Source organism: Bacillus rossius (assembly GCF_032445375.1).
Source record: "Bacillus rossius redtenbacheri isolate Brsri chromosome 9 unlocalized genomic scaffold, Brsri_v3 Brsri_v3_scf9_2, whole genome shotgun sequence".
Taxonomy (NCBI): Eukaryota; Metazoa; Arthropoda; class Insecta; order Phasmatodea; family Bacillidae; genus Bacillus; species Bacillus rossius.
The window spans coordinates 9684869-9707136 of record NW_026962013.1 but is presented as its reverse complement, the minus strand read 5'-3'; the positions used below and the strand labels follow the sequence as shown (position 1 = coordinate 9707136).

The 22268-nt window shown below is 36.1% G+C and overlaps 2 protein-coding genes across 2 annotated transcripts; both read left to right on the top strand.

Moving 5' to 3' along the window:
- The first annotated feature begins 300 nt into the window (after positions 1–300).
- LOC134542781 (sin3 histone deacetylase corepressor complex component SDS3) lies at positions 301–21305 on the top strand. The gene is made up of 8 exons (XM_063387296.1): positions 301–784; positions 10356–10419; positions 13583–13696; positions 14071–14272; positions 15290–15467; positions 18775–18877; positions 19305–19389; positions 21101–21305. The coding sequence occupies exons 1-8, from the start codon at positions 550–552 to the stop codon at positions 21194–21196; spliced, it is 1077 nt and encodes a 358-aa protein (XP_063243366.1). The 5' UTR covers positions 301–549; the 3' UTR covers positions 21197–21305.
- LOC134542780 (uncharacterized) lies at positions 803–10348 on the top strand. Its single transcript, XM_063387295.1, has 2 exons — positions 803–5307; positions 5946–10348. The coding sequence occupies exon 1, from the start codon at positions 1990–1992 to the stop codon at positions 4342–4344; it is 2355 nt and encodes a 784-aa protein (XP_063243365.1). The 5' UTR covers positions 803–1989; the 3' UTR covers positions 4345–5307; positions 5946–10348.
- Positions 21306–22268: the final 963 nt, after the last annotated feature.

Genomic DNA, 22268 nt, shown 5'->3' with positions numbered 1-22268 from the left:
CGCCTGACTCAATCCGGCTGGGCAAGGGGCGCGCTCCGAAAACGGGATACGGTACTGGCGGTGCGGAGCACGGGCTTAAAGGCCATGGTCGGTACGACGTCAATACATACAACACTTAAAAGAAAATGCGATTTTTTTCATATCAGAATATGGTGGCAACCTGCTTCCCCCTTACGACCCACGGGTTCAGCTGAGATACCAACAAACTGTTTTTATGCATGCCGTGACTTCGCCATACTACTCTATGATACTGCCTACCACCCTGTTCTGTGTTCACCTGTTTCACAAGCACCACATCCTGGGTGGAATATTGTATTCTATGGTTTAAACAATAAAAAATAAATATTGAATATTAAAAACAAACACAATGATTGTAAAAAACAAGTATGGGTTGGTTTCTTGTTGGTGTTGAATAATTGTCCTAAAGAATTTTTATATCTTTTGACAAAGTCTGATTGTTTTTTTATCTTCATGTGTGTGTATATACGTGAAAGGGAAATCGTTTCAAGTGCTGCTGTAGTTTATTTTTGTTTTTGAAATCTAATTTGAATGAGTTCTCATCGATGGATGTCTTCAAAGTCTGCTGGCTATTACAGCAGCAAGAGTGCCCATTTGGATAAAAATCCTGGGACAAGTTCATCAGCAATTAAGTCCAATAATACTCCCCTGCCCGGCGAATCTTCGTTTTCCTCTAGTTTTATGTGCGACGAGTATGATTTTGAAGATGATCATGATGACGAAATTGATGACGGAGAGAACGAAGAACGTGAAGAAAGTGATGAGGGTTGGTAATATTAAGTAATGCTATAGTTATAATAAGAATTGACGTAAATGTATTATTTGCATAGTTGCTCGCAATATTCGTGAACTTTGAAACTATTTTTTTTAAACAAATAACATATTTTTCTTTACAAAAATAACAGGTTAATAAGTTTTTTAGATTTGTATTGCAACTAATTAAACATATCCTAGGAAAGATAAATTGTATTTGTCGAAAGACTCTGAGAGCCATTCCACCTCAATTCAGGCAGTTAGCAAGATAATGTGTCAGGTCACCATCTCAGATTTGCTTTAAAAAATTACAGCAGTTACAACCAGTGCAGACAAGAAGTATGCCAAAAGGATTTTGTCCCAAAAATTTTTTTCCCCATGTTATAGCCTTTTGAAGTTGGTTCAAAATCAAAAAAGGTGGAAAAAGGGGTGTTTTTTAAATGAGCGGCATTTCAAAACTATTTTACTGATTTTGTTGATTTTTTTTTAATTTTGTACCTATTATAGTGAACTACAGAGTGGAATAGTTCCAATGAGCCCAACGACAATATCTTTAAGGGGGGGAAACTAAAAAATTTGGCAAAAAATTTAGATTTTTTTGGATTTTCAAAAAACATTTTTTATGTGGAATAATCAATTTTCATAAAAAGTAATTCTGGTAATATGTAGACCTATTACAGTAGTTTTACAGGAAAAATTGTTTTTAATTCTATGATGCATGTAATTATTAAAATTTAACTTTAAAATTTTCAAAATTTGACAAAAGTGCCATTTTTGATTGAAAATTACTGAAAAACCCCATATTTTAAAAATCTGAAAATTTGTAACTTTGTAGTCCTCACCTTTATTAATAGCATGCACTTTGTTGGATAGTGTGTTTTTGCCTGTAAACATTTCTAGAATTTTTTGAAAATGTAATGTCATTACCTTTTGTATATTGTGCATGCTCAATTAATAAATGTTTTGTTGGTATCTAAATAGTATGTGATAATTTGTAACTGGTTTTGTATGAGGGGAAACCTTGGGAAATATGAAGGGGGAGTCCCTATCTGAATATTCCCAGGCGCTTGCTGTAAGGGGAATCCCTGGTAGCTTGAGGGAAATCCCTGGTGACCATAGGGGGAATCAACTACAAGACTACAAGGGAATTCCCAAACTTTTGCTGTTACAGTTGTGTTGTGTGTGTTCATGGGTGATGTTCAGCTAGTGAACTAAATCATGTCTGACTTTCATAGTACGGATAGAATTAAATGTGTGGACTACATTAAAAGGCACAAAAAAAGTGTGTATAAAAGTAAATGTGTGAGGATGTGTAAGGTGAATGATTTAGCAGATGATATTCAAAAGTTTGTGGGTGTATCTGTTTCAGTAAATAAAAATGATATTTTGTGTAGCAACTGTGTTACTTTTTATAAAAAGAAATTTCTGGAACTTGCTGAAGATGCAGAAGAAACATCCACATCAGAGAATTTTATTCCGGAGGATGAACTAGTAAGTGTTTTAAATAGCAGTCTCATTAAAACATTAAATGTAGAAGTATCACCATTGAAATCCCCTTCAGAGGTGAGATTGGATAGGAGAGAAGGTTATGCGAGGAAAAAGAAGATAAAATTAGTTGATGAGTTAAAAACTTCTGCTGTGAACAAATTACAAGACATATATCACGTGCATCTTTCAAGTGAGTCTGATGATGAAATGCCTGTGTGTGTCAATTGTAGTCTATGGTTTTCGAATATTGACTCAGCTCTTCATACTTGTAACTACAATGGAAAAGTACAGCTACTAACATTGGTACCACAAACATTTAGTAAAACTGTATTGAAGGAAAAATTACCTTCAGTGTCAAAGTACCTCATTGATAAATGTCGCACAGTTATAAAAAATAAGGGAATTTATGCTCAACCTGACCCCTATAGTGGACATCCTTTACCTACACAGGTACAAGATCTAGCATTATCATATTACCTAGAAGATAGTAAAGACTGTTCAAGGGAAAGTCCAAACAAAAAAGATGTTATTTGCATTAAGGATGGTAATGGCGAGAAAGTAAAAAAGGTTAAAAGATTCATGACAAGGTCCATCAAAGAGGCATACAAAGCATTCAAAAAAGATAATCCTCTTATAGAAATTAGTCTTTCAAAGTTTTATGCCTTACGACCAAGATGGGTGAAAATTCAGCCAGAACAGACTGTGTGTTCTTGTATTTACTGCAGTAACATGCAACTTATCTGTGTAGCTCTTCGAAATGTAACAAATAACCAAATTGATGAAGACTATCTTCTACTGAAGTGTTTGTGTGACGAAACAAGGAATGAAGATTGCTGGCTCGAGGAGTGTGGTGACTGTCCTGGCACAGAAACATTAACTGTTGAAAACTTTGGCTTGGATGAAGGGGAAGAAGTTACATTTGCGATTCGGGAACATGGTGACCTCATAAAAAAAACTGTATCTGTAAATAATTTTCTGGAACATGTAAGGCATTGGGTTAAAAAAGCTATTCCTCACAGTTACATTAGGAAAATACAAAGGGAAGGAATAGCTGAAGCAAGAAGTTCTGTCCAACAAAATAATGCTCTTGTTTTACATTTTGATTTTGCTGAGAACTGGTCAGTTGTATTGCCTGATGAAATCCAAACTTACCACTGGCAAACTGATCAGCTTTCACTGTTTACCTGTGTTGCATACTTTGGTGCGGAAATAAGAAGTTTTGTTATAGTATCTGATGATATAGCTCACGACTCTGCTCACGTTCTCTGTGCTTTAGAGGTTATAAAACTGGAAATTTCAAAATTTTGTCAGTTAGAACTTTTGAGTTCAATAGTGTACATTACAGATGGGGCAGCTGGACATTTCAAAAATAGGTTTCAGCTGTATGAACTATGTAAAAATACTCAAACTGTTGAAAAAAAATGGATTTTTTCTGCTACAGGGCATGGCAAAAGTGCATGTGATGCAATAGGTGGTTTGTGTAAACACTTTGCAACTAAGTTCAATCTTCGGGCAGAGTGTGTTAATGCCATTAGAGATTCTGCTTCATTTGTTGCTGAAGTAGGTAACCTTGTACCAAAGATAACTCTATTGGCTCTTGAAAGTAAAACAATTCAAACGTATAGGTCATCTAAGGAAAAAGAATGGGCTACTGTAAAACCAGTTGTTGGAATACAATCTAAACATTACTGGCTGATTAAAAATGAGACATACATGGGACGCACAATTAAAGATAAAATAGAAATAGTTGTACAATCTAACCAGATTAAAACACATTATTCAATAAATGATTTCCAAGTAGGCCAGTTCGTTGCTTGTGTATACGATCAGAATTGGTGGATGGGACAGATCACTGGTATATCTAAAGAGTTGAACGACATGACAGTGTCTTTTATGCATCCCCATGGTCCAGCTAAAGGGTTTCAGTGGCCACAGGAATCTGGAAAGAAGAAGGATGAATGTCCGGTGCCACTACAAAATGTTTTGTTAGCAGTAAGCAATCCTACTCCACTTGGACAATCAGCAAGACTCCACACTTTCGACAAAGCTGAGTTGATGAAGATCCAGCAGATCTACTGTCTTTAATCAGCCAAATAATATTTTAGGAAGTTTGTCAATATATGTTACATATAGTTGAGGAAGGGTAAGCAGTCTACATATAATTAATTATAGGTACATATTGTTGGTTTCAATTTTACTTTGAAATTTTGGTTTTCATGCAAGTTATAGAGTATGCATATGTATTATATGTGTGTATATGTATTGTGCATATTATGTTAATGTGATAATGTATACACAGACTCTCCTTTTGTAATTCCCAAGGTTTCCCCAATTTACAAATTACATCTCACTTTTTGGAAACTAACAAAACATTTGTTAATTGAGTGTGCAGACCTTAGAAAATGTAAGAAAATTACATTTTCAAAAAATTCTAGAAATGTTTACAGGCAAAAACACACTATCCAACAAAGTGCATGCTATTACTAAAGGTGAGGACTACAAAGTTACAAATTTTCAGATTTTTAAAATATGGGATTTTTGAGTAATTTTCAATCAAAAATGGCACTTTTGTCAAATTTTGAAAATTTTAAAGTTAAATTTTAATAATTCCATGCATCATAGAATTAAAAACAATTTTTCCTGTAAAACTACTGTAATAGGTCCACATATTACCAGAATTACTTTTTATGAAAATTGATTATTCCACATAAAAATTTTTTTTTGAAAATTCAAAAAAATTCAAATTTTTTGCCAAATTCTTTAGTTTCCCCCCCTTAAAGATATTGTCGTTGGGCTCATTGGAACTATCCCACTCTGTAGTTCACTATAATAGGTACAAAATAAAAAAAAAAATCAACAAAATCAGTAAAATAGTTTTGAAATGCCGCTCATTTAAAAAACACCCCTTTTTCCACCTTTTTTTGATTTCGAACCAACTTCAAAAGGCTATAACATGGGGAAAAAATTTTTTGGGACAAAATCCTTTTGGCATACTTCTTGTCTACACTGGTTGTAACTGCTGTAATTTTTTAAAGCAAATCCGAGATGGTGACCTGACACGCTCCTGCCTGAATTGAAATGGAATGGCTCCTGAATAAGACCTTTTTTAAAGGCTCTATAATCTTACCTCTACAATGTGAATATATGTACTCGTTAATTGTGTTTTTATCTGAAGACTCGTAATTATTTCAGTTAAAAGAATCTTTTGGTAAATATGTATTGTACGGATTAACGCCAAAAGAAATCGTAAAAATATGAAATAACTTTCATTATATGCTCTTTTACGTCCTCTTTTCAAAACCGCCTGCGGAGATTAAAAATTCCAATTACTTTTGGAGATATCGCCGTTCTTATTTTGCAATACAAGCCCTATGTAATCATTCAATAGACGCCATTTTATATTTTGCAGTGTGTGCGTGAATGCCTAAATAACAGAAATTTTCCATTAGGTAAGGTTAGTTACATGATAAATACTTCAAAATAAACGGAAATTAAAAATAATATCAATTAATTTTACTTGTATAGTATTAAGTATTTATAATGTAACTGACCTGACCTAACAAAACGGGACAAAGGTAGATTAGGTCAGGTCAGCTACAGTATAAATACTTTGAAACTGAACGGACATTAAAAATAATAAAAATTAATTTTAATGGTTGTGTAGTTTTAAAGTATTTATAATGTAGCTGACCTGACCTAACAAACTGGGAAAAAGGATGAACAGTAGGAACTCACGTAATTTTCTTTTTACGTGATGTAGTCGTTCAACTACGTTGCTAAAAAAAAAAAAAAAAAAAATCATACTTGTAAACAAGCAACAATGGTGAACGCGGAAAGCCTACGATTCACTCATCTTTATGGACATACCCGGTACTCACGTTGGCAAACCTTCTTTCAACAGACGAGAGGCAAACGCCCGATCGTGCATCTTCGGTTTTTATTTTTATTTTTTTTATTGTAAATAAATATGCAACTCATGAAAACTAATGGTCAATTAGGTTATGTTAGCTACATTATAAATACTTCAAAACATTGTGGATGGTTGATTTGGTTAGGATAGCTACATTAAAAATACTGTGAAATCATGTAAACGGTTTCCTAGCGCTGGATAGCTACATATTAAAAAGTTATTTGCTAAGCAATCATAAAATGATTTTACAGTTTTTTTAATGTAGCTATACTTACCTAATATAACCAACCATCCACAGTGTTTTAAAGTATTTTTAATTACTTCTTGCTAATTTTAAGAAAAGAAGGCTTGCCAACGTGAGTATTCGGGTATGTCCAGAAGGATGTGTGAATCGTAGGCTTCCCACTGAACGCCGCATCAGTGCACAACATGAAAATTAAAAAATTCCATATCTCCTAAAGTATTTGGAATTTCTGATCTCCGCCGGATTTAATGAAAAGAGGAAGTTAAAGAGCACAGAATAAAGGTATTTTCGGATTTTTAAATTTTTTTTTTAAAAAAATCACCAAAAAATGAATATTAAAAAATTTGATATCTCCAAAAGTAATTGGAATTTTTTTTCACCGCAGGCGGTTCTGAAAAGAGGACGTAAGATAGCATATAATGAAAGTTATTTCATATTTGTACGATTTTTTTTGGCGCTAATCCGTACAATACATATTTACCAATCTTTTTGTAAGAAATAAAAGTAAAAACTACATACATATGCCAATTATATAATTAACTTTGCAACAAAAGTTACTTAAAATATGCAACCATTGTCTAATAACCTATCTTAGCTTTTGAAGTTGAGCAAGCATGTCGAAGTAGTAAAATGTACTGTTTTGCTCTTCATTGTTACAGGGATCGTCGGAGCTCTGCAATGCAAAGCGTAACAGCGGTAAAATCTATTTTGACGTGGCTCAACCTCATAAACAAAGATAGTTTAAATACGGCCTTCTTTCTTAGCAGTCAAACTATTCAACAAACTGCCTTAACTTGAGTTAGGGTTGGGGTGTTTTAATTAAATGGCAGGCCCCCCTTGGCTACTTTCAGTCACAATTGAGTAGGACTGGACTGAGACGAAACCACAAAGCACTACTTCCCGTTCCCCACATTGGTTTTACAAGCAGAACATGCCCACTTATCTTATTAGACATAAAGGGCATCAAATATCCTTTTGAACTGGTGCTCCATGACTTACAATGAACCTATGTACCTACCTATGTTAGCTATCTAAGCCTTTTGTGTGAGTAGGTTTTGGATTTTGAGTCGTTATATGATGATGTAGAGGTATAATTAAACAAGAACAAAAAAATACTTCTGGTTGGCAGATTTACAAGCAGAAAAAATGTGCTGTTTACAAATAGTGGCTCAAGGAATGAGATACCTTTATTATATATAAAATTTTTATCAAAAGACAGATATAAATGTCTTAAACCAACATAGCCAGGGATCAGGTATAATGATAAATAAATATGATTATGTACACAGAATGCGGTAAATATGTAGAAAAGCGGTATTTGCGAGAAAAAAAAATACTAAAAATCTGAAAATACTTTTATTATATGCTCTTTCACTTCCTTTTTCATTAAAACCAGCGGAGATAAAAAAATTCCAAATACTTTAGGAGATATCGAATTTTTTAATTTTCATCACAATACCTGTGTATTCATGCGGCGCTGAGAATTGTTTCTTGTTTAGGAGTATCTATTAAAATTTGAAAATACTTTTATTATATGCTCTTTAACTTCCTCTTTTCTTTAAACACGGCGGAGATAAGAAATTCCAAATACTTTAGGAGATATCGCCGTTCTTATTTTGCAATACAAGACCTGTGCAATCATTCGACCGTGACAATTTTTTTATTTTGCCCTGTGTTCGTGAATGCCTAATTAATTAAAATGTTTGATTAGGTCAGGTCAGTTACATTATAAATACTTTCAAACTAAGCAGACATTAAAAATAATATGAATTAATTTTAATGGTTGTTTAGTTTTAAAGTATTTATAATGTAGCTGACCTGACCTAACAAACCGGGACAAAGGATGAACAGTAGGAACTCACGTAATTTTTTTTTACTTATTACTTGCGCAACGATATCGAAACAACAAATAAAACATTAAAATTTGAAACGTTAAAAACTAACCTAAGTTAGAGGCTGGTATAATTCCTTTGCCATTAGTAGAAAATAATGTAGTTGTTTACCTACGTCGCAAAAAAAAAAAAAATTCATTCTCGTAAAGAAGCAACAATGGTAAAAGCCGCTTGAATGCACAGGTATTGTGATGGAAATTAAAAATTCGATATCTCCTAAAGTATTTGGAATTTCTTATCTCCGCCGGCTTTAATGAAAAGAGGAAGTTAAAGAGCACAGAATAAAAGTATTTTCGGAATTTAAAATTTTTTTTTAACAAATATCGCCCAAATATGAAAATTAAAAAATTCAATATCTCGTAAAGTATTTGGAATTTCTTATCTCCGCCGGGTTTATTGAAAAGAGGAAGTTAAAGAACATATAATAAAAGTATTTTCGGATTTTTAACATTTTTTTTCGCAAATACAGCTACTCTACATATTTACCCAGAATGCAAATCTAGTGTGACTCGGGTCAAGGATAACATGATTCATACAGAATTGCAAGATATAGAGTTTAAATAGAATTAAAAGTTACAAATTACAGTCGTGCCCGGCTAAGAAGACAATTATTCCTTGCACATAAATAAACACAGTATGCCCACTGAAGTTGCAGGCAGTGGGGTGTAAAACTCTGTTAATGGTTATGATATTCCTCGAATACTGTTACTGTGTGCATTTAAGTAAGAGAGTTTGAACTTAATTTTTTAAAATTCATTCTTATGACAACAAACGTACATATTCTTTACAAAATAGGTTGACATAAAACACTCACTTTTGCCGATCATTACTGACAGTCCTGTGCCCTAACAAAATAATGTCCCCAGCAACTCCGTCATCTAGGTACGAAAATACATAGAAAATAAATCCTAGTGGACCAATAGACCACCCAGGTCTAAGCTGCACGTCTGGGGGCTAATTTTTAAATAAAACATTTGAAAAATGATGAAAAAAAAAAAGGTTAAAACTTAATGCAGCATGGCCCCGACATCCATACGGAAATTGTCTGTTTCTAAGCACTCGTAATGTATTGTTTCTAAGCCGCCGCCCCCACACTTCCGTTCAGCACAGTACTGAAACAACGCCTGATGAGACAAAGCATAAAAACTGGCATTTCCCTGGAAACACTTCCTTCCTACTGGCTACAACAATTACTATTATGTGATTCCCTTGTTAGAGAGCTCTCCCGCTGGCATTATGAACATCTCTGTCTCTCTCAAACATGGGAAGCGATAAATTATTGTCTTATCATTTGGGTGCCTCAGCATCACGCTTTTCTTTTTTTCACAGAAACCACTGACTGATGTTTTTGAAAAGTCCCAAATATTTATAAAAACACATAATGCAAAAATTATAGCTATAAAAATATTTAAATGAATTATTGAAAATTACAATTGGTTCCATAAATAATAACCTAGCCAACAAAGTGAAAACCAGTAAACTCATATGTTAAAGTCTCTTCCAAATAAGATAATAAACTACATATAAGTATTACTAACATGAAATTAAGAATGATAAAATACAAGCATACAGAACTAGGTCACTATGACCTTGGACCATATCAGTTGGTACCTACCATTGCATTAATTACAAACATGAAGAGCTAAAGTAAACTTTACGGCCTTCAAAGGCAAGAGGGCAGACTTGACGAGTGAATGACAGGGCGCTGATCATGGCTGTCAAAAGCAACAGAAGACAGACTAACAGTTTGACAAAGAGCGACAATACGCATATAAAAAGAAACGTAGTTTTGACTGTGTCTGCCAAGTGGGAATTTACAAAGGGATGTACAAGACTACTACTAATCTACATTGTCAACAAGAAATCAATCATTAAACATAATGACACACAAAAATTATATCTGATGCATGCAATAAACTAAAGTAAAAAAAATTAATAGTTCTATGTTGCTAACAACCACTTTGGTCCACTGTCATAGACTAGTGTTAAACAAAACTACTGATGGAGGTAAATTGTGTTTTATTACATTGCATTATATGTGTATTTGCAGACACGGAAGAAGCCAGTGAGACAGACATGGGAAAGAATGAAGAATTCACTGAAATCAAGGAACAGTAAGTTTAAAGTTAATACATAACAAATTTACTCTATTTTAAGACACACTTTTTTTTCTACTTCTTTGTTCTCTGGAATGTGATGCATGTTGCAATCAATGACATCCTTGTTTTCTAAATTTCACAGATTCTAAGACATACCTTGAAGTGAATTTAAAACTAGGAGTTAATTTCTTTTACTGAAACTAAGGATTAGAATGGGAGTGTCTCTTAGAATCCATGGCATCTCTTAGATAAGAGTAAATGTGGTTTGAACAAATGCATAAACTACTTAAAAACAATTTATAACTCAGTTGCTCATTTAATAATAATTTTCCATGCTCTCTCTGCTAACGCAGAGTGTAGGATATGAAGCTTGGACAAAACAATCTTTTACTGCAACCTATTATCCATCTTCGATTTGAAAGTCAAAAGCTGGTATTTTTTAAAGGCCTTGGTCTTCCTCCTACTTGTTCAACTTTTGCTGGCTTGTATTAAATTTTGAAATAATATCTTCATGAGAAGAAAATTTTTTTGCTTTAATTGGCATCCCCCACCCCTTACTAGGAAAATATACTGAGAAAAAAAAAATGCTAAATGACCAGGCAGGGCTTTTCTGTTTGCTTGTCAATTTAAAGTTTTAAGTTTTGTGTGGGATGAGTACATGGCGTTATCTAACAGAGTTAGGGTTCTCGGTGGCCGTGATTGCTAATGCGTTACTCTCATGTGGCAAAATTTGTGGGTTCGATTCAAACACCTAGACAAGACTCGTGTTCATGAAAATCGAGTTGGTATCCAAGTGGTGTGGAGCCCACTATATAATGATGGAGGTCATGTCGCTTAATGTCTTGGTCTCACGCCAATTTTGGTTATTTGATTTTTTTTGTCATTACCAGTAGGCCTATGTGCTGGCTTTTCTGTTAATTCATTACAATGGAACTCTTGTTTTATGTCAACTTTTCTCAACAGAAATTTACTGAATGTTATCATATTGCTGGAAAAAGTCACGCAAATAATTATGATTGCTTGCGTTACCTTTTACAGCTTTCAAATTACTTTTAGTAAATATCTAGATGGAATAATAATTTATGACCTACCAGCAAATGCAACACAACTATAATAATACATTTGCTGGAAAATTCTTTAATTAATAAATAGTAATGACAAGAAAATTAAGTACATAACCAACTCAGTATACGAAACAGAGTCACTGTTTAGGTATAAAGATGCAAATTAATAAATTATTGTTTCAGCAGCAATTAGGATCAAACTGCTTTTGTACTGAAGAACTTGTAGTGGACTTAGAATTTTGAAATGGAAGAACAGTATAACCTCGTTAACCCGGACCAGTTTTGGGGAGAGAAAAAAATTATGTTGTTAGTAAATGAAGACTGTTATGTATATGATTGCGGAAGCTTGGGAGCACGTTGTAAGAGAAACGGAAAAAGTTGTGGCCCGGTGTGTGTGACTTGCCAGAAACAAGATTGAGGAAAAAACAATTGTGGAAAAAGATTTTAGACATTTTTAAAAATGTAACGTGTGTACCTGCGTACACTTGCAAAGTATTGTACCCCTGACTTTTCACGGCATACCACCTGCAACACAGTGAGCTGGGCAGGCTTCCCCCGAATAGACGAGACTATTCTTCTTCCAGCTCGTCTGGGAAGCCTGCGAGTGTAAAAGGGCATGCGCCCAGACTATCGATAAGCAGACCAACTGGGACATCGAGCGAGCAGGCTGCCTCGCTGCTCCGACACCGCTCGCCGGCCTACACCGTCAATCGCCGCGGAGTTGCTGCCGCCCGAGGACCGACAAGACATTGACTGGGTGAGACCTCTCCGAGTTGTAACCCAGGATATAGACAGTTCATGTGGAAGCGTCGCTGGATTAAGCATAAAATCTTTCAGAACGAACATTAACTAAAAACGACGGTTCAGCCACAAGGGCAAAGAGGGCGGGCATTAGCAAACTCCGTGAGGACCGAGCGAGCGGAAGTATTGACACAATCACGACACAATCAGGACACTATCGCGACCAGATCGCTACACAGTTTGGACTCTAACTCTACCGCCGGTAACGAAGAATCGTAGCCACAAGAGACAGTGAATAAGATAAAGAACTTAGGCGTTACTACGGGAATGCGGAGAGAGCTTCACATGGTACCAGGGGAAGAGTAACGAAAACCAACCCATAAACATTGACAGCGTTACACGACTAGTTGCGTGTATATATTTGTAACCTCTGGTATTAACTATCTGTATTTACGTTACGTGTAACATTGAGTAATATCAAGATTAGGTATGTTCCTTGTAACTTTGTAAATGGTATAGCCTTAGTAGTTGGAATTGACGGCGTGTTGATCGTTAGCTGTGACGAGCGCACGGCTCGCCACAATTAAGGGTATTGTTTTGTTTTGTTTAAATTGTTCTGAAAGTGATCACTTAGCGTTAATTCGTACGTTTTGTGTTCTAGTGGGAACTTGCATCGGCGTTTCGTCTCCACGAGAACCCAACTTGTTTAAGCGTTATGTCAGTTTGAGAATCAATGCAATTCCTTTTGGTGTTATTAAGTTTGTCAATAAATTGTTATTGGATCGAATTTAACTTAGCAACTAATTTCATAACCACCCGCAAACGTCCCTTTTCTTCCTTGTTATGGTTTTCCTATGTCCTTAGTAAAACCCACGACAAAAATATTGATGGCTGTTCTGATGTTGAAGACATTGACTATTGGATGCAAATTGACAATGACGGAGGTTATAAAGAGGAAGAATATACTGCACCATGCAGTGTTACAGAAAATGAAAATGAAGAGGATTTAGACAGTGTTGATGAACCAGCTGTGGTAATGAACCCATGCAGAAGCAGTAGCAAACATAGATAAATTGATTTTTACTACCAACTAGTTTGTACTTTTATGTATACGGTGTAAATACATATTATGTGTTTTCAGGTGAAAGTGTGCCGATAATAATTTTTAAACTCCATTAAAAATATTTTTGTGAATTACATACACAATCTTTTTTATAGTTTTTCCTTATTCTCGGAATAATCTAGATTTCCATTAACTCGGATTGTCTCCGGTTCCAGTTGATCTGGTTTAACGAGGTCTTCTCTACTACCAAGCCATAACACTACCAAATTTGTGTTTGATGCGTTTGTGTTTTGATTTTTGTTTTCTGTAGGATGTACAAGAACAAGTTGTCCAGTCTGAAGAAGCAGCTGCAGCAGCTGAAAGACGGCACACACCCAGAGTACAACCGCAAGTTGAAGAGGCTGGACATGGCTTTAAAGGAGAGGTACTTCTCACCACAAGAGTGAAATTGTTATTAGGTTATACTCACATACACTTATCCTCAGTACAGAATAGCAAGAGAGAACTGAAAAATAAAAATACTAACTTTTTAAATATAATTCTCTAAAGGAAAAATAAATAAATATCAACATAATCGTTATTTGCCTGCAAAATTATTTTAAAAAAATATTACATTATCTCTAAAAAAAAAAAATTGTGAATTAAAGTAAAGATCAGTAAGATAAAAATTGGCTCGCTAATAACTTTTTTTGTGTTATACTTAATAGACCTATAATATGTCTATGCACCATTTATGTTATGAAACTATTATTTTTGCAGTTAATTGCTTAATTTTTTTTTTTTTTTTAACTTGTGCAGGTTACGACTGAACACAATTTCTAGGGACTACATGGTAGAATGCGTGGAGCGAGAGTATGTGATTGAGCAGAAAGCCATAGCGAAGAAGTTCGAAGAGGACAAGGTAGAACTGCGGGAGACCCTGATCGCAGACTTGGAGGAAAAGCGCAAGATCATTGAGGCCGACCGCCACACCATGGAGCTGACCGGGGACTCCATGGAGGTTCGTCGGAACTGGTGTTCCTTCCTCCCTAGCACTTTTGGCAGACAAGCCTGTGCCTTATTGCATTATTGCATTATTACTCATTAGGTGCTCACTTTTTTAATGCTGTAAAATCAATGTGCAACATGATGCGTCATTCTTTTGTGGTTTTTCAGATCGTCCATTAACTTGGAAAACCTTTTATTGCACATTTGTTTGAATTCACCAAATTTGTGTGTTTTCTCACAGAAAGTTGTAAGGAAAGCATTTCAGGCGAGGAAGAAAAAGTAGAAGTATCCTAAAAAATTTTACACTAGTTCATGAGAATGTTAATCACATCTACTGCATCTGAACTACCTATCTTTTTTTTTGTCAAGTTAAACTGAGCTATATTTATGTAATGTTTATTTTTTTCTCCAGTATGTTGTCAAGTTGTTCCAGGTTAGTTATGCAACCAAGCAATTTAATATTTGATTGCTATAAAAATTTCATACACATACTTGAAACCATTTTTGTGGGCTTGTTTGGTGTAATAATTTTAACCATCCAGGAAATTTCATAGAATTAAATTTATTTGAGCACCTAGTCAGGGGCATAGCCGGGGGGGGGGGGGGGGGGGGCGGGGGTTTTAGGGGTTCAACTCCCCCCCCCCCCCCCCCCTAGCACCAAATCTTTAATTAATTTCTTATTCATCACTCAAACAAATTTCATATTAAAATTAATAAAATTTTTACTATTACAATATTTAAATTTGAGTACCGAAAACTGCTAAAATAGCACTATTTTACACCTTAAAATCCAAATTTTCCCGGGGGAGGACCGCTTTAATACGGGGGGGAGGGAGGGCATGCTTCTTAACACCCCCCATACACAAATCCTGGCTACACCACTGCACCTAGTACTTGGTACTAGTCCGTGAGACACCGCAGCTGTAATTCCACGTGCTAACATGAAGAGATAAGGTTGACTTGCAGTACTTATGTGCAAACACAAAGTGCCTGCCGCAGCAGTGGTGGATTGTGGGCGTGCGCGAACCAGGTGAAGCCGGCGATGACCCGCAAGCTGAGGCGCCGCCCCAACGACCCGGTCCCCATCCCGGAGAAGAGGCGCAAGCTGCCGCCCGCCCAGCTCAACTACCTGCTCGATGAGAAGGAGATCGAGAACGACCTGAAGATCATCAGCCGGGGGAAGACCGTTGGCCCCGTGAGGAAGCCTGGTAAAGCTAACATTAAACGTTTCAGTCATCTGTGTTAATGACAAAAAATTAGGGATGGTCGGGTACCCGAAATTTCGGGCAGTGTTTCGGGTATCAAGTATACCCGAAATTCCGGGCGGGTATTTCAGTGCCCGAAAATATCGGGCACCTTGGAAAACGGCAATACCGCACGGCGCAAGTAAACAAAGCTTCTTTTTTTTGGAACGCGCGGCAGCTGCAGGAACATGCCACGCCGCCGCCATCCCGGCACCAGCCGGTGAAGTGAGTGTGTGTGAGAGATAAGATAAAGAAGGTGCCCGGTCAGCAAGTGTGTTTGTGGGATGGGGAGACAGATATAAGAGAGCGAGCCCTGCAGCAAGCAGAAGTGGTCAAGGTCAACATTTACCGTTACTCTGGCTGGCTGACTAACGATGCAGCTGGTCGCCCGTCTCTCTCACACACACACACACACATACACACACACACGCGCGCGCGTACGCACGGCGGATGCTCACTGCTCAATAGTCACAAAGTAGTGTTCAAGGCCGGTGAAGCTGCTTGCTGTGTGCGAGAAGGATTATAAGCTGACTTTAATTACACACATAGTAGTTGCATGGCATTTGCAGAAAGTGGTTGTGAATTGTTTCTATTTAATTCATGTCATTATTTTACCAAAATGGATACCAGTAGAAGTGTAGGTCAAACAATCAACAGTGACAATGAACCTTCAAGCAGCTACCCAAACACAATTTAGTTAATAAGCACTTTATTTCCAAGATTAATATGCACTCTATTTTTTAGTTTAATGTTTAACTTTCATATCAGTGCGGTATAGTAAATAAATAAAAACAGTTCAGGTTTGTCAATGCAAACTTAAGTACGACTATTTTATGTTCAAAATTTATTTCATTAACTGATTTTGATGCCCGACCGAGATTGCCCGAGCCCGAAAATTTTGGACAATTACCCGCCCGAGCCCGCCCGAAGTCAAATTTCTCTGCCCGACCATGCCTACAAAAAATACTCTATTATGTCGTGCTCGTACTAGCATACTCAGTTGTTTCTAAGACTAACCTATTGAGCTTTTGAGATCTGATGATGGGGTGATGACTGCCTACATTTGTGGATGAAATCGGAATTTCTAGTAAACAAAATTAGAGCAGGTTATATAGAAAGTCAGTAATTTAGGATGAGTTGCAAGAAATTGGGGTTGCAAGGCAAATGTCACATTAAGATAATATATTGTTTGTCACAAGCTAGGCTCCTGTTATTTCAAGCAATGTGTAAAAGAACACTCTCATTTAAGGTTGAAGCAGCCAAATAAATTCCAGGTCCACCAGCGCTGTGGGGTTTATAAAATTACAGTAACGACTGCACCAATATTACCATTCACCTATGTCAATAGCATTGTAGATTTGAATAAAGAGTTCTCTCAATGGCAGAATATGTCGACAAATTTTTCCAAATTACAAAGGAAAATGTGCACCCATCATATACATTCGGGCATTTCATAAATTACAAGAAAGCAAAGTATATGTTCGGTATACCTTAAAAATGTGTCTATTTTATCCTGTATTTCGGAAAATTTTCTTAAATTTTACTATGCTACAAAAATTTTTTTATAATATTTTTAACGTACAAATTGATTGATGAGTTGCAAATTGATTGTTTGCCGGAAATATGTTGCCAGCAGAATAGAAAGTGTAACCAGCAGTGAAGAGTATATGAGCTGCAGTGGTTGCAGTAATGAGAATGACTAGAATTGTTAAGTTGTTTCCACCAAGTTTGAAGTCTTAGAGGTCTCAGTTTTCAGCATTCTTGTACACCAGCCCCTCAAAGGTACGCCCTAATTTGTTCCAGGATAACAGAGCACTGATCAGAACAGCGCTAATTGAATACATTTTTATCCATAAGATCAACATAATGAGTTTTTGAATAAGCTAAGTGTCCTTGCTGACTACAATTTTAATCAAGACACTACTCCCATTAAAATCAATTTACGGTACTAAAATATGTCTAAACTCTAAGTACATTTTAAGAACATTTAAATAACTGTTTGAATAACATTTTGAGGTTAAACAATCTAAAATGAAATTAACAGTATAAAAAGTTTCACCTACAGTATTGGGGCTTGGGCATAATATTCCTAAATAGGTGCTAACAAAAGTTTAGGTTTTCTGTCAGAACTATTTTTAACCTGGACTGATTCCAGATTCTTTTTTTTTTTTATTAATTTCATGTCTTACATGATTTGCTGGAAGATGTGAGGTGGAATAGCCCTGAAAGCTTCTGGTTCTTCTCACCAGAGCTGCTGCTGACATGCAGGATGGTGTAATTGAAACATTGGCTGAACAATCAGGCATCGGAGGTATTGCATAATATAGACCACTGAACTGTATTAAATGGGCTTAAGTAAATATGCATTTAAGGAAGTGAATAGCTGTTAAGGATTCGTCACATTATTAATTTGTTGCATTGTATTTAATTCTGCACAAGTGCCATTGCAGGCACAAAATTCACTTAAATAAAAAATAAAAAATGCTACTTTAAATGAATGACTATTTGAACCATGCCATAATTTTTTTGGTGTCGTCGCTACAAAAACCGGGCAAACCAAACATTGTTACTTCGAGGAGCCTTCAATAACATTGCACTGGTTGGGCATCGTGCCTTCGATGGGAGAAAATGAGTATTAGGAATGTGGTTTATAAATTTCTTAATTCCTGGATATATATTTCATGAAAAGGCAGAGTTGAAAATCAATAATAGTAAATTAATGTACAGTTTTTTTTTTTTAAGTGGATGAGTATTTACTTAAGGGCTCCGCCTACCGGGGCACACACACGGTGTGCAGAACTTCAGGAAAAACAACGCGATTTCAAAACTACTCAAGATATCCGAGTGGGTTCTGCTTACGAAAAGCATTTAAGAGTTCGCTGAGGGCCGAAAAGTACTTTTGATTTCGGATTAAATTTTTAAACTGTGTACAGATTCTTGAAAGCACTTAAGGGACTTGCATTACACCTTTATCTTCAATTCTCTGCCATATAATGTTATGGTCACCGCTCAAATTGCACAGTTATCCTGTGACGACGATAAGACTGCGTGTCAGTTCAGAGCCTTGCGCTTAGAGGCGACACTGCGCTAGAAGCACCAGCGAGCGTCGCACTTATCATCCCGCCTCACTAACACACGTACACCTCTGACGAGGCGGGCCCCTTAATGAACTTTGTTAACCACTCGATAAAGTCACTTCACTGCACTGCCCTCACGTGCTTGGCCACATGGCACTTCCCACTGATCACAGCGACCACTGTGTCTGTTGCAGCTCTGATCCCAGCCGCGGGTGTCTCCACCACATCATCACAGGCGGAGAACCCCCTGCCGGACATCAGGGTCGAAGATGGCAAGCTCCTGTTCGAGAAAAGATGGTTTGTGTTTCTGCTGTAAATTACCGTTATCTGGTCATGTGTTATAATTACTGTTATCCGGTAATTGAAGAAGTTTTGTTTCCTAAGTGCACAAAAATGATAGTATTTAACATCCATGTTTCCCACATAAACATTTAAAACATCATGGTGTTAACTAACCAAATAAAATAAATTACATTTTTTAACGTTACAAAGTTTTTCGGGAACCATAATAATTTATATTTTTTTATGAAAACTTCTATTTCTTTAAGTGGGCTTAGTAGGCATAACACTTTCAGCCAGAAAACTTATAGATAACTAGTGAGTGCTTCTAGGTGTGAATAAAAAAATAATTTTTTTAAAAATGGTTTAGGCAGGTCTTCTCTGTGTGCTGCTCAAGTAGTGTCAATTGCAGACTTACAGACTAACGTGGCTCATTTGTTTGCAGGTTTCACCGAGGACAGCCTGTGTACGTCGAAGGAAAGGATTATCCACGGTTCCCTGGGATCATATCTGCTATTGGAATGGAAGTGGTACGTCACTTACAAGACTTGCTTTTGTTTGCTATTTCCTATTGAGGTTGTTTGTTCATATCTGAAGTTTAAAACAGTGTTACGGAACTTAAATGGCAGGTCTTCTGTGGCCAGTCACTGACCACAGCTTGGCTTCTTGTTGAGGCCACATCCATGGAATGATGCAGTGCCCAGTGTGTTTGAGCATGCCTTGTTGCCGCCATCTTCAAGGGCTATTAACAAAGCAAGGCATGCTGAAACGTTAAGCTGGGAGCTCAATTGTAAAAATAACAGTAACGGTTACAGTAACAGTAGGTCGTGAGCATAAGATTTGACCGCCATATTTTTGAACCTAACGATTCACAATAGCGCATAGGACGTGTGCATAGGAGACAGGTCATGCGCATAGAAGGTAAATGAATATATTTTATTTCTGTTATGGACGCGTGGCGCAACAGCCAATGAGAGTAGCCATTTTGGTGGGACTAGAGTACTGTTTATATTTATCAATCATAAATAAATAAAAAGAAAAACTGAATAAAAGCAGAGCAGAGATGAAAATGGGACCTGGAGAGACTACGGCAAGACCAGATGAGATTCAGAAAAGCGAAGAGCAGTCAACAAAAGGGCCAGGAATAAATGTAGGGTGGGAAGGCTGGTGCATGGAGTACCGAAGCATCCGGGACTGTGTTGGATTCGCAGCAGACTAGCGAGTAGTCTGAGACAGTGTGTTGGGACCGAGATGGACGTTAAGAAATGAGTAGTCGTGAGAGAAACCATCGGGCAGAGCTCCAGTAAATTGTGGACCTTATGAAAGAGCAATACATATTTCTGTTTAGCCCATTTAATTGTTTCAACTTAATGGAGTAGATATTAGGTAATAAATAAAACTTATATAGTTATGTGGCTATCCTTTTGGAACCTGTTTTCCCACACGTAACATTAATGGAAAATTTTTAAATTGTATCTAACATTGTATTTTGCAAAGGAAAATTTGGAATCAGAATTTTGGAAATACATTTTCTTGTTGTATTTCATCAAGAGCTTCATCTGTTAACATTCATTTTTTTATTTCTAAGGAGTTGTAATTGATTGATACCATCATGGTTTCAACGGTTTTTGTCAACAATCATTTAATATTGAATTTTTTTTGCTGTTTTGAGTATTGCACATTTTTTTATGGGAAGTTTTGTTATTTATAATGATCCACTGCTACAAATAGTTTCTGCTGTGAAATAATAATTAGTGTTTTACTTAAATATTTTTTTGTCAGAATGACTACAACTGTAATAACACTGTTAACAGATACTTATTTATAATTTTAGAAACATCAATAAATAGTAAAATTTAAAAAAAAATGTATACATAAACTTTTAATTAAAGATAGTATACGAAATAAAATTTTTAATGTTAACAATCTGGCAACGGTGGTAGCCATTTACTGTGTATAAGTCTAAGCCTGGGAAAGCATGTAGTATTATGAGAGGATCACACATAAAAGTTATGATTACTGCCACAATTGCAAAACAGTTGTAAGAAGTTCCTGAAACTGTTCCTGAAACTGTAATATTTGCAGGGTGGCTACATTGTGGGGATTGAACCCACGATTCTCACCACATGAACATAACACTTTAGTGACCACAGCCACCAAGGACCTTCTAGTATTAGTTGCTGTATAAGTATAACATTTCATAGTAAACAACTACCTAATTATTATTATTGCTTGTTTCAGATATGGGTGAAAAAGATTGTGGACGGCAGTAAGGTTCGCATATACATGTCCCAGCTTATGAGGGGAAAAATGTCAATAAAAAGGCGAGCATCGTGATTGAATTTTTTTTTTGTAAAAATCAAGTGTAAATTGTCATGTTTTATTTTTGTCATATTTTTATACTGAATGTTGTACAGTAAATTATTAAAGCTTATGCTTGTAGAAATTGTGAAATTTTTAATAGGTGAAGTCATCCCATCTGTTGGTATTGAAATCCAAACCTGTCATAGTCCCCAAGTCAAGTGTGTCCCAAGCACGGTTCCATAAGGGAAGGGGGACGGGGTTAGGGGTGAAATTAAGAATTTTATTTTATTTTGTAGGGTATATTTATGTTAACTTATAAATACTTAAATTAACATGTTAAACTTTTCGTTCACCTTAAATTTGTAAATATTCCAAGCCAATCTCTGACTTACCAATTTCATGTTTTGCAACTTCATCCTTTCTTTGTACGATAGCAGTGTGGGCAGTGTGTTCAGTGTCATAATTTCTATCCCAATTGTTAACAGTTAAGTGCCATGTGTTTACAGGCAAAACAGATTTTCTAATTAGCCACCTAATATTTAGCTTGACCAAGTGCTACATGCTTTAAGGAAAGTTCACCGCAGTACCAGCATGTCTGCCCCTGAAGGACACCCTCAATATTTTAATCAGTAACTTTTCCATGCCAGCTTATGCCTAAATATATCGTGGAATTTTGTAATACATGCTAGTTGGGTATTAGATTACAGGTTTTATTGTCAAGGGACGGAGTGAAACTGAGACTGAGTGACAGTCACCCACTTGACCTGTGTTTTTAAACCAATTAATTATAAAATCTCAAGAGCAATGTTGTAAGGCACTAAACCTTGAACCATAATCAAGGCAATTAATTATTTGTTCATCATGCTAATTGTGTTTAATAAGACATAAAATATTCTACAAGTAGTTTTTGTGAGTTTGGTACCAGGGATTTGCTTACTCTCTCTCACGCCAGGTAGTAACGGCAGTCTTAAGTCACGCCATGGTCAGGAGCGAATAAATCATTACTTCACTTTCCTTTGTCTCACCAGTCTAATACTGGTTATTAATACTCATTCGTCAAAACCTTTTTACTAAAAATTGACGCCCACGCACTAATTATAATCAG

Coding starts and splice junctions, on each gene's coding strand:
- LOC134542780 (XM_063387295.1), top strand. CDS start 1,990: ATGTCTGACTTTCATAGTACGGATAGAATTAAATGTGTGGACTACATT.
- LOC134542781 (XM_063387296.1), top strand. CDS start 550: ATGAGTTCTCATCGATGGATGTCTTCAAAGTCTGCTGGCTATTACAGC. Junction 10,420..13,582: donor TTCACTGAAATCAAGGAACA/GTAAGTTTAAAG, acceptor TGTTTTCTGTAG/GATGTACAAGAACAAGTTGT. Junction 19,390..21,100: donor CTGCTATTGGAATGGAAGTG/GTACGTCACTTA, acceptor TGCTTGTTTCAG/ATATGGGTGAAAAAGATTGT.